Source organism: Onychostoma macrolepis, chromosome 04 (assembly GCF_012432095.1).
Source record: "Onychostoma macrolepis isolate SWU-2019 chromosome 04, ASM1243209v1, whole genome shotgun sequence".
In the NCBI taxonomy this organism is placed as follows: Eukaryota; Metazoa; Chordata; class Actinopteri; order Cypriniformes; family Cyprinidae; genus Onychostoma; species Onychostoma macrolepis.
Window position 1 is genome coordinate 7,756,805 of NC_081158.1, and position 15,367 is coordinate 7,772,171.

Consider the following 15,367-nt stretch of genomic DNA (forward strand, 5'->3'; position numbering starts at 1 on the left):
TTTCAACGTTGTTTCAATATTGAAATAACAACTGTCATTATTTCAACCATATTTCAACATTAAAGGTTGGTCATGTGCCAGCTAGTTTTCAACCGTTCAGCATTAAACATTATATTAACGTTGTTTCAACGTTAAAACAACAACTGACCTTATTTCAACCATATTTCAACGTTGAAGGTTGGTCATGTGCCGGCTGGGTGGCTACCAATAGCTGCTCGCATAAAATTCAAGGCATTAATGTTTGCTTACAAAACCACCACTGACTCTGCACCCCTTTACCTACATTCATTACTTCAGACTTACATACCCTCTAGAAGATTGTGTTCTGTAAGTGAACATCGCTTTATTGTGCATCCCAAAGAGGCACAAAATCACTTTTCACAGACTTTTACATTTACTGTTCCCTCCTGGTGGAATGACCTGCCCAACTCAATCCCAGCAGGTGAGACCTTAGCCATCTTCAAGAATCGGCTAAAAACACATCTCTTCCATCTTTATTTGACCCTCTAACACTATTATAATTCTATCTTATTTATTTGTTGACTTGACCCTCTAACATCTCTAAAATTCTTCTTATCAATTTTACTATTTACATTATTTATGTGTAATTTTCTATGCAGGTTAATGATTTTAGAGAGCAGTGTGTAAAAGGGACTTTTATTTTGGTTTTGTGGCATGACGTCATAGGGCTGCGCTCCTGCATCTGTTGTGATTGGGATGAAGACAGGTTTGTGTTTTTAAGCATTTAAAGGGTTTAAATAGATATTAATCATTCCGTTAATTTGGCAGCAACTGTAAAATGAATTATTTGTTATTGCGTGTAGCACTGTAATGATTTGTCTAACATCAATAAAGGATATGTTGCGCTTGCAAAGCTCATGAGGAACAGAAAAGGTGCGTCTCATTTCGCTGCATTTATCGTGAATCAGTTGATTATAAAGATGAATTCAGTCACTGATGAAGAGATGATGGAGAAACTACGAGTCACTGAATCAAATGCTGCTTGAAATGATTCAGTGACTCGAATCAGCGCGCGCTGACAGCATCTGCTGCTCAAAACAACAAACACAAACAATGACAACTTTTACAAACAATGTCAAATATTTTTTATGAAAGTTGAATCTTTTAAATGTGATCTACAAATTAATATATTGAGATGCACCCAGAGATTTAGATTGCATTTATTTTTCTTTCTGTTAATTATTCTCATCTTAAACAGGAGAAAGCGTCCAAACACACAGAAAAACTCCTGAAGAAACAGCCGAGATCCACGCGACACACTATTATAAAGATGGCGTTTATTAAAGAGGAGAGTGAAGATGTGGAGATTGAAGAAACATTCAGAGTCAAACATGAAGATACTGAGGAAGGTTGGTTTTCATTCTCAAAGCTGAACTCACTCATTTGATCCTTATTAAAACGTCCAGCTCTACAGAAATCAATGATATGAGTGTCTCAGGCATCCCACCCTGCAAAAACTCAATTCAGGGAGGTATCACAAGCAACAAATCATGAAATGTAGTTGAATATGTTTTGCTTTGTCATCATTGCAAACTGGCATGTCTACAAAATCAACAAACTTAATAATACATTTTTGTCACATAGAAATACACTTGACAGTATTTTGAGCTAGAATGCAAAAATTAATTAATTGCTATTAAATTCTGTCATCATTTCCTAACCATCATTTCGTTCCAAACCAGTATGACTTTCTTCTGTGGAACACAAAATAAGATATTTTGTAGAATGCTACCAAACCATTTTGTTTTGCATTTTGCACGTTCATCAGCGCTGTGCGGTGACTGATAGCCTTCGGCTTTTGCGCACAGCTGGCGGATGAATACGGTAGCAGCACTTCACACTTGGAGTATTTGCTTTTTGCAGTTTTGCATGCGCTGTAATTTTTTTTAAAAAGTCAGAAATATTGGGAAGGTCTCCCTCGCTTCAGCGAACAGCCCACTACTTGACCGGCCCACCAGGAATGTCCCAGTGCTCCCAAAGGACATGCCTTGTACTTGACTAAAATGGTGTATTCCTTCTCACATGTGATATCATTGCTTTTGTCAACTTCATGGGCACATAAGTCTGAAGTAGTGAGTTTAGGTATGGGGAGCAGAGCCAGTGGTTGTTCTGTAGGCAAATATCAGTGCCGGAAATTGGCAGTGCAAAGTGATGAACAGACATGTGATATGCACTCTCTTTAGCTCATTAAAGACCACTCTCACTGCCGCATTCTGGATTAATTGCAGAGATTTGATTGTACTGGCTGGAAGACCTGTTCAGAGAGAATTACAATAGTTTAACCTGGATAGAACAAGAGCTTGAAAAAGTTGTGTATAGGAAGGGTCTACTCTTCCTAATGTTGTATTAAGGCAAATCTGCAGGAGCGGGCAGTTTTAGCAATATGGTCTGTGAAGTTCAACTGATCATCATTTACAACTCCAAGGTTCCTGGCTGTCTTGGAAGGAATTATGGATAATTTGTGATAAAATGTTGGGTTGGCCAAAATCTCAAGCAATTCTGTCTAGGCTGGGTTAAGTTGAAAGTGATAGCCCTGCAACCAGCAAGAAGCTATGGTCATATCAAGCTGGACTGAGAAGGTAGAGCTGAGTGTCATTAGCATAGCACTGATATAAAAAGCCATGTTTCTAAATGACAGGTCTTAGTGATGATGTGCAGATAGAGAAGATAAGAGGTCCAAGCACTGAGCCTAGAGGCACCCCAGTTGCTAGATGTTGCGACTTTGACATCTACAGAGTGCATGCATTATGTGATGAAGTCTAGTAGTTCAGAATATTGCGTGTGTGCATTTAGAATGATCACAAATTTCAAGATATGGGGGTAGAAAATGTATATATTTATTATTTCATATAGTTAAGCAATATCACACAAAGGGTATCTTGTTTGTATATATATATATATATATATTTCAAATGTCAGTATTCAACATTATGTTTAATATATCAAAACATTATTTATGCATTTGTAACTGCAGGTTAAATGCATTCATTTCCTGCATTAAACAGTGTGTAAATGTAAGTGTAGATGCATTTTTTTATGTTTCCTCTTCATTGCAGATTATGATTTATGTTGATACTGATTTAATTTGGTTGGTAACAGCCTAAATGTCTTATTCTGATTGACTGATTAAATGTAAGAATTTGACTGAGAAAAAAAGTGGCTTTATAAAGGTAGAAATGTTTATAAAAGTTAAAAATCAAATTAAACTTATTGGAAACTTATTCTATCAATTTTTATGAAGAGTTCTTTTGCAAAAACCAATAAGTCCATTTTTATTTATTTATTTTTATATAGCGCATTCCAAGTAATATCAATCAAACTGCAGTTGAGTTGTTTTGATTAAGTAATAATAACTTAAACAAATTCAGGTAATTTACAAAATTAAAGTTAATTGAAAGTATGTTTTTTTTGTTACCTGTACCTTTTTCTGCTTTCCTGTAGCTCAAATAGTAGAGCATGGCGCTAGCAACGCCAAGATCATGGGTTCGATTCCCAGGGAAAGCAAGAGCTGATAAAATGTAAAAACTGTTACTTGAATGCAGTGTAAGTCGCTTTGGATAAAAGCGTCTGCTAAATGCATAAATGTAAATGTAAATGTAAATGTAAATATTAACCCTTTAAGACCTAAGGGTAAAATAGGTCATTTTCACACATTTTGTTTATTTGACTGTAAAATTCTAACAGAATGTGCTATTTTCAAGTGCAAGGTGTCATTTTTTTCAGAAAACAAATGGCTTTCAAAAAAGTACAGTTTTTGACCATTAATATTGTGTTTTGAGTTTGTAAACATAATTTAAATAGACAAAAATAAAAAAAACAGATTTTTTTTTTTTTTTTTATTTAGAAAAAAAAGAGAAAAATCATGATTGAAATAATCCAACACTTCTTACTTCAAAATTCAACTATAATACATACAAGTATTTTTGGGACACTGGGTTGCACAGTTTTCATTCAGGAGGCTTTTTTGTTCATACACGCACACATTTACACATGCATACACCCATTCATTTACATGCGCGGACTCATTATAGCGACGCACACACCACATGTGAAAAAGTCTCACTCAGCCTGCTCCCAAAGTCTCATCAAAAATAATCCTAATCGACTCTTATGCTGTTTACTCCTCCTTGACCATGTTTTTGTTCATTTTCTTTATTATTTTATGCATTTAATACATTAAAGAACCATATATGTGTACTACTGAGCATTAACGTGTTTCATGGAGCGGAAGATATGATGACCAGTTGCCTATAAGTATTGTAATGGTTCAAAAAGTCACACTTCAGAGGCATGTCATCAATAACCTTTATTGGAATGTAAATGTACACCCAAGCTTAGCTGCAGGAATCTGTGAGGGCAACGGACAAGAAAATTGCTGTACCCAGGGCAAGCTTAGTAACAATTACCCCCTGTATGGTTGTCTATATACAATAAACATTAGTGCTGTCAAAATTAATGATTAATCCAAGTGATTAATCAAAAAAAAAAAAAAAAACCCAATCCTGATACCTTCCTGGTATGTACTATGCTCAATTCTATAGCTAATGGCAACAATGTCACATTTCACTAGAAGATGTAACAAACACTTGTATGTACAACAACAGGGTAATCTACATCAGTTACATTTTGTTCGAGTTCTCTTCTTGAGTCTCTGCCACGGACATCTTCGTACTTGGCTACATACGTCTGCTGTGTCCAGTGTTGTGGGTAACGAGTTACAAAGTTAGTATAGCCTACTTATCACAACATTGTCAATCGCAAACGCTAATTTATTCAAACGTCTCTCTACCGAACTACTTACTGAAGCTTAATTTGCGGAGGATGAAGAGAAAGCACCCGTTTGATAAATGAGCCAGTAGTGGAGAAATAATAACTTTTAAGAAATAATCTTTTTTGAGTAACGACCCCAACACTGGCTATGTCCTTGCTGGAGTGTGACGTGATTTGTGTCATGTGCAGGTGCGATGGATCGCGTACAAACCAATAGGGTGTCGGAATGGTATATGTTTATACTTCTCATCCAACCACAATCAAATTCACTCTATCCGGATGGCACGATTTATCTGGATAGTTTTTTTTTTTTTTTTTTGAACAATGACAAGCTGGAATGAAAACAAGCCAAAATGAAATACGAGTAACGAGGCTATTTTTAAAATGTAAGGAGTAGAAAGTACAGATAATTGCGTGAAAATGTAAGGAGTAGAAGTAAAAAGTCGGCTGAAAAATAATTACTCCAGTAAAGTATAGATACCCAAAATTTCTACTTAAGTAAGGTAACGAAGTATTTGTACTTTGTTACTTGACACCTCTGGTTGTCTGCTATCAGGAGCAATTTGCAGGGAAGACAAGATGTCTCTGATTAAGCGATTGAAGTGTTTAGTTGTTGGATGTAATAATGAACATAGCAGTCGTCATTAACTCCCGACATCTGAGCCGCTGAAGACGCAGAGGAATAACGTTACTTTCGTTTTGAAGGGAATGCGCTGATCCTGATCTGCCTAAATGTATCTATGATCACGCAAATCATCCGTGATCCAGCTTCATCTACAGAAGAAGTGTTTTTAATGAATCTTTGCAAATCGCCTTTCCTAATAACCTGCTAGTTAGTAAACAGTACTGCTCATTACCCTATGGTAGAGAGGGGAGGGGTCAGCAGAGCTTATTAGCATTTAAAGCAACAATTTAAAACGGCTTGCTGAAAACAGAGCTGATTTTGACAGGGTAAAAAAGGTGTATTTTACACTACCATTGAGAAATTTTAACCAAAGTATGTTATAGACTTTTCATTAAGACCCTAAAGAATCATATCAACTTGTGGAAAATGGGCATCTGATGACCCCTTTAAAAGTTTGTTTTATAGCAAAAGCAGATAACTCCCAACAGTCGTTTTTTGGCAAAAGCAGACAACTCCACATTTCATGTTTTAGAGCAGTGTTTCTCAACCCTGGTCCTGGGCGCCCCCCAACACTGCACATTTTGTGTGTCTCCCTAATCAAACACACCTGATTTAACTCATGACCTCATTAGAAGAAACTCCAGGACCTGAAATGGGTGTGTCAGATGAGGGAGACATACAAAATGTGCAGTGTTGGGGGGCGCCCAGGACCAAGGCTGAGAAACACTGTTTTAGAGTAAAAAAAGAAACACCCGTTTAATCTTTAATTTCCTCAGATGACAATGTAGATGCCTGACAAAGGTTGCTGTTGTTGTGATCATAGACTGTATGGATGTGATTATGCGCAATACACAGAGTTTTTCCCTCATCATTGTAACGCGCTGCTTTCGTAAGGTTCCGTGAAAACGTTTCAGCTTTTATTTTCCTTTTATGTCCTGAAGAAGATATCACAGGTTCATCAAGTTCGTAGAAATTATCCATCCTTGATCACTTGTAGTCGGCTTTGACGAAACTCCTCTCAGCTAGCACGTCTTTTCAAACTGAAATTAGCCTTGTCACCTGACCTGAATACAGTGCGCTGATTCGCTGAAATAGACTTATCGGCTTCTGTTCAAAAACAACAAGGGCACTTGTCGGCTTCTGCAGTAAAACGTGAACTCGCGATGCCTTGAAAGTGGACAATACCATATTTTTTGACAAAACGTGTTGAGGGTTCAGATCGCACTATATGTGGAGAATAATGCACGCCAATCATTTTTTTTAAAGTGGCGTTTAACGGTTTTTGCAAATAAACTCTTCATATGTAGAATATCAAAAACTTTAGGAGTCAGCTGTCCACGGCAGTCCTTAAGATAGCACAATCACACACTCTGCAAAATATTGTTTAATTATTGTTATCGATAAAATCCAAGAAAATATCGAGATACCATTTTTTTGTCAATTTAGCACACCCCTAGTGGGTACCAGGAAAACAGTGTGCACTTTAGCTTTATGTGATGAGATGCAGATGTGCTGGACAACGGAGTCTCCAAAGTTTTGCAAAGAGGGATGGAGGGGTTCCTGTTGGTAAGGGGTGGCAAATGCCGGTTCTGGAGAGCCTCAGCCGTGCATAGTTTTGCTTCAACCCTAATCAAAAACACCTGAACAAGCTAATCAAGGTCTGAAGTTTTACCAGGAAGCTGCAGACCAGTGAGTTTTATTAGGGTTGGAGCTGAACTCTCCAAGACTGTGACTCTGCAAGACCGGAGTTTGCCACCCCTGCTGTTGGTAATCTCGAAGAGTGGTGGAGGGTAAGAGGTTCTCACCCAGGGTCTGGTCCACTGCTTCCACTGCTGGTGCACCCAGGGTCCATGATGTGTTACACCAGAGTGAGTGAGACCTGGGAGGCTCACATCCTGGAGTGTCAGCCTGGGATGGTTCCACCATGGCTCCCTGCTGTTGCAGCTGGGCCTGAATCTGCTTATTAATGGCATTCAAAATGTAGCTCTAACATGCACAAATAAACAGTATATTTGCCATCATAAGCATTGGTAATCAAAAGTAAACATAGTGAGAAGAATGTAAACAAGACTGGTGGTAACTGGCTAGAGTGATGCTAACAAGCTATGAGCCTGTTGCAGATGTTCAGTGATCAGATAAAAACTGTTGATACAAAAACATTTGATTTCTAACATTGATTATGGGAAACAGGAAGTGTCTCGCTTATAAACTAATATGTATCCCTACTGAATAACTTACAATAACTGAATAATAATTGTGCCAGAATACACTGGTCCTCATGGATGGACAGTTTTGATTTTGGCCATTTCTGTGGTCCATAAGACTCTGTGCACTCAGACAAAATTGATGCCAGAAAACCTAGTGTGTCTTGTAAGCTCTCTAGCCACTGCATTTTAAACAACTTAGAACTTATTTGTTGACCCTGCAGCATTTCTAACGTGTAAGAAGGATGTTATACAAAATTGAATTGAGAATAGGGCTGTCGTGATAACCGCAATATCGCAATACCGCGCTATTGATGAGCATAACCGCAGAGGAATGCAACAACCGCAGCAACCGCGATATTTCAGTGTTTTCTTTTTCGTAAGGTTACGCCCTTCTTGTTTTACACTTCGTGCATGTGTACTGAATATTACTAATGATAACAATGTGTATCATGCTGATTTTCACAGAGGCTCAGTAAATTTGCACTTAACAAGCCTAAACAGACAGCGAATGAGAGGGAGATCGACTGATCGCGTGCGATTACCTGCGTCTGTCCTTCAGGCCGAGTCATTTGTGAAAACAGGTTGTCATGTCCAAGGAAAGCGAAATCTGTCTTAGCATCGACGCTCTGCTGGTCAGCTGAGCCTTTAAAAGTGGCGCTCAAAGTTAAAATGATTTAAACAGCGTGTTTCATTACAAATCTCTGAATGAATCAGCCCTTTTGAACGTGTAGTTGAATGAACGGTTTAAAGGCTCAGTCAAAGACAGTCTCTTGCCGCCACCTTGTGGTGAAACAATGAAGCTGCACTGACTGACAGCCGTCTAGAACACGCAGGTGAAATATCAACAGAAAAAGTATCTTGTCAGTCAGATTCGAGGATCAGAACTAACTGTTATATATATATATATATATATATATATATATATATATATATATATATATATATATATATATATATATATATATATATATGCTAACAATATACTAATGATCTTATTGTCAGGTTTAAGTTTTGTTATGTGGACCGTTATTTTGGTTTTATTGGTTTCTGAATATGACCTTACATCGTAACACATACACACACAGATTATATATATATATATATATATGCGGTAATACCGCATACCGCGCTATTGAGCCACTCAAAATTACCGCAAGGGAAATTCCTTAACCGCGACAGCTCTAATTGAGAAGGTAGAGTTGAGTGTCATTAGCATAGCACTGATATGAATTGAGAATTTTTAAATTTTCCATAGAAATAATTAACCACATGAAAATTACTAGATATTTTGATATTTTTAATGCACGCTGTTAACTTCGAGAATTGTGTTGTTTCCTCAGGTTGAGAGGAAATAATAAAACTGTGTTACTGGTGTGATAGTGAAATCTGATGAGAATGTCTTTCATAGGACCTATATATATAAATGAAAAACAGAGGACCTAATACTGAGCCCTGTGGCACTTCATACTTGTTCTTGATTAGATGTTTCTTTGTTTACACGAAGTGGTAGCAGTTGGATAGATAGGACATAAATGATACTAATTCTTGTCCACAAATGCCTACACAATTCTAAAGCTGTCCAAGAGAATGTTGTTGTCTATGTTTTTGAAGATGTAATAGCTCTAGGAGAGATGTTACTTTAATGAGCAGTTTTCATTTTAAAATTTGGCTTAATCCTGACTGATATTGTTCACAAATATAGTTTCTCTGCAAAACTGAACATTGTTAAAGGGACAATATTCTTTTAATGTTTTAGACCAGGAATGTAAAACTCACAGTCCTGCAGAGTTTAGTTCCTACTCTAACTGAACACACCTGAATCAAGGTCTTACTTGAAACTTAAGTAGGTGTTGGTAAGTGATGCAGCAGGTAGGAACTAAACTCTGTGACCCTGTGACACAGTAAAGACTGTGACCCTCCACAAGCTGAGTTTGACACCCGTTTTAGACAGTAACGGCTAATTATGGCATAACTAATAATGGCATTGTTGCTTACAGTTCTACTGTTGTTTTTAAGCAGGGGTTAACTTGTATTTGTCTTTTTTCATCCTAGACATGATGGTGCTGAAAGAGGAAAGTGGAGAACTAAATAACATGCAAGATAAAAATCAGTATAAGAAACATGATTTCATAACTGGACAAAAATCATTTAGTTGTTCACAGACTGAAAAAACTTCCTCACAAAAAAGAGCTCAAAACACTGGATCTAGAGGTCATTTCACCTGCCAAGAGTGTGGACAGAGTTTTGATCAACGAGGAAACCTTAAAATCCACATGAGGATTCACACTGGAGAGAGGCCTTACACCTGTGAACTGTGTGGATATAGTTTCAATCGAAAAGAAAGCCTTACTAGGCACATGAAGATTCACACTGGAAAGAAGCCATACACCTGCAAACTGTGTGGAAATAGTTTCATTCAAAAAGGAGACCTTAAAAGCCACATGAGAATCCACACTGGAGAGCACACTTACACCTGTCCTCAATGTGGAAGGAGTTTTACACACAGACAAACTCTTAATGCCCACATAAGAATTCACACAGGAGAGAAGCCTTTTACCTGCCAACAGTGTGGAAAGAGTTTCACTCAAATTGGAAACCTTAAAGTCCACAAGAGGATTCACGATGGAGAGAAGCCTTTTGTTTGTCAACAGTGTGGAAAATGTTTCATTGAACATGGTAATCTTAAAGTTCACATGAGGATTCACACTGGAGAGAAGCCTTTCACCTGTCAACAGTGTGGAAAATGTTTTTCAGTAAAAGGAACCCTTAAAAGCCACACGAGTGTCCACACCGGTGAGAAGCCTTACACGTGCTCTCAGTGTGGAATCAGTTTCACTCAGCAAGGAAGCTTTAAAAGGCACCTGAGAATTCACACCAGAGAGAAGCTATACACCTGCTAATTCAAACCGAGGGGGCACGTGCTCCCTCAGATTTTTGAACCAAGTGGATTTCTTCCAAAAGTCAAAAAAATAGCAGAATGTTTTTTATATTTGATACAATCACACCGGTGTGATCAGAACGTTCAGTGTGTTCACAAGATTTTAAAGAGAGAATCACCAGAGACAGATGTGTTTTTACAGTGCCTCGCGTTATAACCAGTCACATGATTCTGTTAAGTTTATGAATGTATTGGCCAGTCAGAGTCCTCACCGAAACACTGGTGTTTTGTTCAGTGAACGTACTCACTGACTTAATTCTGCTCTATTCTCTCATCAGAAACAACAAAGTGCATACGATGTAAGCAAGAGATTCATTTCACAATGTAAACAGCTTCGATGATTATAATGGGAGTTTTTGAGAGTGCTTGACTGAAGTCAGTGATAATGTTCTTTGATAATGTAATGAACAGGAACATGAACAGTTGCTAGTGAGAAGATGTTGCACACATTCAACAGAGGTTTCCTGCCTTTCCCTTTATAGACAGATTTCTCCAGATTTCCTGAATCTTTTCACAGTACAGTAGGTGGTGAAAGACCTATAGGTATTCTTTAAAATCTTGCATTGAGAAGTTAGAAACTTTTGCATGGTTTGAATATTATTACATTGTCAGAAAGTGGTAAGCCACGATCCATCTTTGCTTATGAAGACTGGGACTGTGGTGGATGCCTGTTTATTTACCAAATCATAATGCCATCACCTATTACCAGGTCACCTGCTTATTTTGAAATGTTTCAAAACTGGGATAATAATCTATAATTATGTAACTTTGATTTTGTTTCTGTCCCAACATTTTTCTTTGTAGTTCTGTCAGTAAAATAAAGGTTCAAATTAGTTTTTTAAATCACAGTTTCTTGTTTTTATTGCATTTTACAAAATGTACCAACAAATATCTTCTGCTGAATGCAAAAGAAGATATTTTGAATAATGTGGGCAACCAAACAGTTTCTGGTTCCCATTGACTTGCTTTGTATTTTTGTCCATACTGTTGGCAAAAATATTTCCTCAGAAATATTTTCTTTGCATTCAGCAGAAGAAAGGAACTTACAGGTTTGGAACAATTTGATGGTGAGTAAATGATGACAGAATTTTCCTTTTTGGGGTAACTGTCCTTTTAATGCGCAGTCTACACTTTTGCGCTCTGTTCACTCCTATTCCATACTCTCCTGCAAATCTGTATGACAAGAAGAAACATGACGAACAGGAGATAATAGGAGGCTTAATACGAAAACCTTTCAAAGTTGCATATTTTCATTGTAATGGTAAAGCAAAGTATATTTTAATATTTTGTATATTATTTTGTAATTTTTTTTATTATAACCTTACAAACCCTCACACATTCTATGTGACTCTGGCTTTAATAAATCACTTCAGGGCTCAGGAGATCTACCTTTGTTTAGCATCTTTTGTATGGTAACACCCATATAGAGTCTGCAGATGCTCCAAGAATAACTGATTATTCAATAATGAACTTTAATCTAGCAAAGTTGTTCTTTGACATTATTTTTTACCAGCAAGTCATGGCATGATATAAAAAGATGTTTGGTGACCACTGCAAACAGTTGTTAACACAGGAACCAGTTTTAGAACCAATGAAGTGCTAAAAAATGAAAATGGTTTTCTACATTTTGCGCTTAGACCTGTAAGAGGTTTGTGAAGAGGGTGGGCTATTCTGTGGCTCACGTCCCACCTCTTCAGCTGTGATCCTCACAATGTAGTGCTGTTTAGGGAAGATGGCCAGTATTGCCTCTCGCGTTCCCACTTCTTAATATGTTGTCTTAAAGGTGACCTATTATGCCATTTTTACAAGATGTTATATAAGTCTCTGATGTCCCCAGAGTGTGTATGTAAAGTTTTAGCTCAAAATATCCTACAGATAATTTTTTTTATAGCTTGTTAAAATTGCCACTTTTTGGGTATGAGCCAAAACGCGGCGTTTTCGTGTCTTTCCCTTTAAATGCAAATGAACTGGTGCTCCTGGAAAAAAGGGTGGAGTTTCAAAAGCTAGTTTTGTCAAAACCGGCACCAAATTGAAACAGGTCACTGGATGACACAATTTTTAAACTCAGACAGTTTATAACAAACTGGCTACATGTTTTCTTTTCAGATTTACTGAGCTGGCAGGCACAGCAGAAACTAAATGCAAAAGAATCTACAAAAGTAAAATTTAATCCAATGTCACTTTTAACCCTCTGGGGTCGACAAACGCAGATGTATATATACAGATGTTCCTGATATTAACATGCTCACAAATGTTTTTTTTTTTTTTTTTGTATTTTATTGAATCAGATACCAGCACCAGATGAATCCTGATGTCTCTTCAAACTGGTTTCCTCTGAGAGCGCTGCACCAACATCAGATGTTCAACTACACTGATATTCTGTGTTAAAACAAGCTCCTTTTCTACTGATTATGTTTTTTTCTTCTTGAATCCATGGAAAGATGCAGAAACACTTAAATAACACACGTAAATATCAGGTATGATTTACTTGTTGAACAGAATCTGTTGCAGGAATGACTCAAAGTCTGTTCACATCTCTGTGGTTAGATCAGTGTGCACAATAATGTGTCTTTGACCTTCATTATGTATGTTTTGATTATACTGTGTCGTAAATAAAATACAAATAATTTAAAAAAAAAAACCTTTTTTTCAATCTCCTCACATTCTCTCTTACCTGCCTCACAGTCACAGTCACACTGATGGGCCATTAGGGGCCCATAGGGGAGGGCCCTTTGTCTCTCAGGTGAGACTCACTTAATATTCATGGCCATTGCCACTCCCTCGCATATAGACCCTCGATCACAAAACATGTCTTGAAAATTTTAAATCAATATATTGTTTTCTGTGAATGAGTAAGCAGAATGATTTTCACATAATTTTGAAGTAAATATTCTAGCCTACAAGACTGATTACTCAAAAGTCTTGTTCAGGACTATTTAGTATGGGTTTTATGGCCTTATTTCAGATACATTTTTTTTCCCCAAAAATTACTAACCACGCATAATATTTTTTTTCTAAAAAATGCAAACATGTACATCCATCTTGGTCACATATTATTGTAGCACAGTTTGTGCTGAATACAAAAAAAATTACATTACCTCAAAGACACCTGTAGAGTCTTTGAGGTACAATACCTATAACAGTATGATTAATTCCATGTGATAGAATTAAATCTAGTGTATGATTAAAACGATGAGTGGGTCAGGTGACGTTTTGCTCGATTATTAAGTCTGTAAACGCAAGTCCTAACACATCATTTGTATTATCAACATGAATGTTAAAGTCTCCGACAATTAGTACTTTATCACCATTAGCCAATAGGTTTGAGAGAAAATCTGCAAATCATTTTAGGAAATCTGTATAAGGCCCTGGCAGTCTATACACAGTAGCCAGAGCAAGAGATAGGAGAGATTTCTTTTGCATAACAGTGTAACGTTGTAAGACAGAAAGTAAGTAGAAGTATTTTGAATGAGTTAAACCTGTATCCTGTTTTCTGAGTAACATTAAGAATGTCACTACACCGCCACCACGGCCAATCCGACGGGCTCATGCTTGTAACAGTAGCTTAGTGGAGTAGACATATTTAGACCAATAGTCATTTAGTTTGAGTCAGGTTTCAGTCAAGAAGAGTACATCACAATTATTATCTGCAATAATTTCATTTACAATAACTGCTTTGAGTGCGAGTGATTTAATGTTTAGGAGCCTAAGCTTAAAAATGGTTTTTGTTTATTTATTTTGCATTTTTACGGTTTAATCACGGTCAGATTTTTCTAGATCCTGCATTAAATTTATATTTTGACCTCACTATTCGGGGAACAGACACAGTCTTTATAGATTGGACAACACCAGGACTTCTATCATTTAAGTGGGCAGAACAAAAGCCATCATAGCAGTATTTGAGTATTGGCTTACTATGGAGTTTAGTGTCCTGGAGATGCGGTCCGACTCAGCTGGGGTGCAGGCAGGGGCATAGTTTGTGCCTGATGAAGTTAGATTGACTTCCCATGGCATGTTGAATTAGAACATTGTTAAACTATAGCCTTTAAGTGCCTAAATAATATAAAATACATTATATATTCTGTGTAATTGTTAGCTAGGCTATTGCGTTATTGCAGTTATGTTATCAAACTCATGTGTGGATAATAGCACAAAATACCATTAAGAAATAAACATATCCTATAAACAAACAAACAAATGAATAAACCGTATGAGGGAACATGACCCAGGACTCCACTTAAACAGTTCACACTTCAACCCCCACAATGTAGGGTAGCACGGATGTGCCGGAAGATGGAGGATGTTTTTCAATTCCAAGAATGCAAAGAAGAGACTTGCGTTCTCTTGGAGACTGGTCTTGCCGAGCTTCCTTGGAATAACGAACTCAGAAGGATGCGAGGACACGGAACGCACCCTCATGAGAGTTGAGGTGTACTGCGTCCTAACTGACCGCATAGTCTCAGCATAAGCAGCGGCCAATAAACAATAAATATAACATAACATTACAAACAAATGTCATAACTTATTAAAACGTTTCATATTAATATAAATATTATTTTCATATAATTGTATATCGTTTTTTATTTTACAGTTAAGATTGACCACGTTAAGATTAATTTTAATATGCCAATAAAAATACTGCAGACTTTTAATAATAGTCTTATAATTTTATTATGGAACATTCTATTGGCTTTCACTTCTTGTCGGTATAAAATCTTTGGTGGAGGTTAAAGCATCTGCTGCACACACAGTAAGTACCTACACTTATATTTTCCTCATGTTGTGTTTGTAGTTGAATGTTGTCAA

General features: G+C 37.0%; 1 protein-coding gene and 1 non-coding gene across 6 annotated transcripts; both read left to right on the plus strand.

Annotated features, from left to right (window-relative positions):
- Window positions 1–624: 624 nt before the first annotated feature.
- Window positions 625–13,501, plus strand: LOC131538792 (gastrula zinc finger protein XlCGF8.2DB-like). Of its 5 annotated transcripts, XM_058772920.1 has the most exons (4): window positions 697–727; window positions 856–894; window positions 1,220–1,370; window positions 9,676–13,501. In XM_058772920.1, the coding sequence occupies exons 3-4, from the start codon at window positions 1,292–1,294 to the stop codon at window positions 10,521–10,523; spliced, it is 927 nt and encodes a 308-aa protein (XP_058628903.1). In that variant the 5' UTR covers window positions 697–727; window positions 856–894; window positions 1,220–1,291; the 3' UTR covers window positions 10,524–13,501. The 5 variants fall into 5 exon arrangements, 4 of the variants coding, with proteins under 4 accessions (XP_058628901.1, XP_058628903.1, XP_058628902.1 ...); XM_058772918.1 differs by lacking the exon at window positions 856–894 and having other exon boundaries at window positions 625–727; XM_058772919.1 differs by lacking the exon at window positions 697–727 and having other exon boundaries at window positions 744–894.
- trnaa-agc (transfer RNA alanine (anticodon AGC)) lies at window positions 3,451–3,525 on the plus strand. The gene has a single exon. It is a non-coding gene; the product is annotated as a tRNA-Ala (tRNA).
- Window positions 13,502–15,367: the final 1,866 nt, after the last annotated feature.

Bases quoted from the DNA above. Each gene is read 5' to 3' on its own strand.
- LOC131538792 (XM_058772918.1), top strand. From the start codon at position 1,292: ATGGCGTTTATTAAAGAGGAGAGTGAAGATGTGGAGATTGAAGAAACA. The intron at 1,371-9,675 runs GTTGGTTTTCAT...TTTTCATCCTAG, and splicing joins ACATGAAGATACTGAGGAAG to ACATGATGGTGCTGAAAGAG.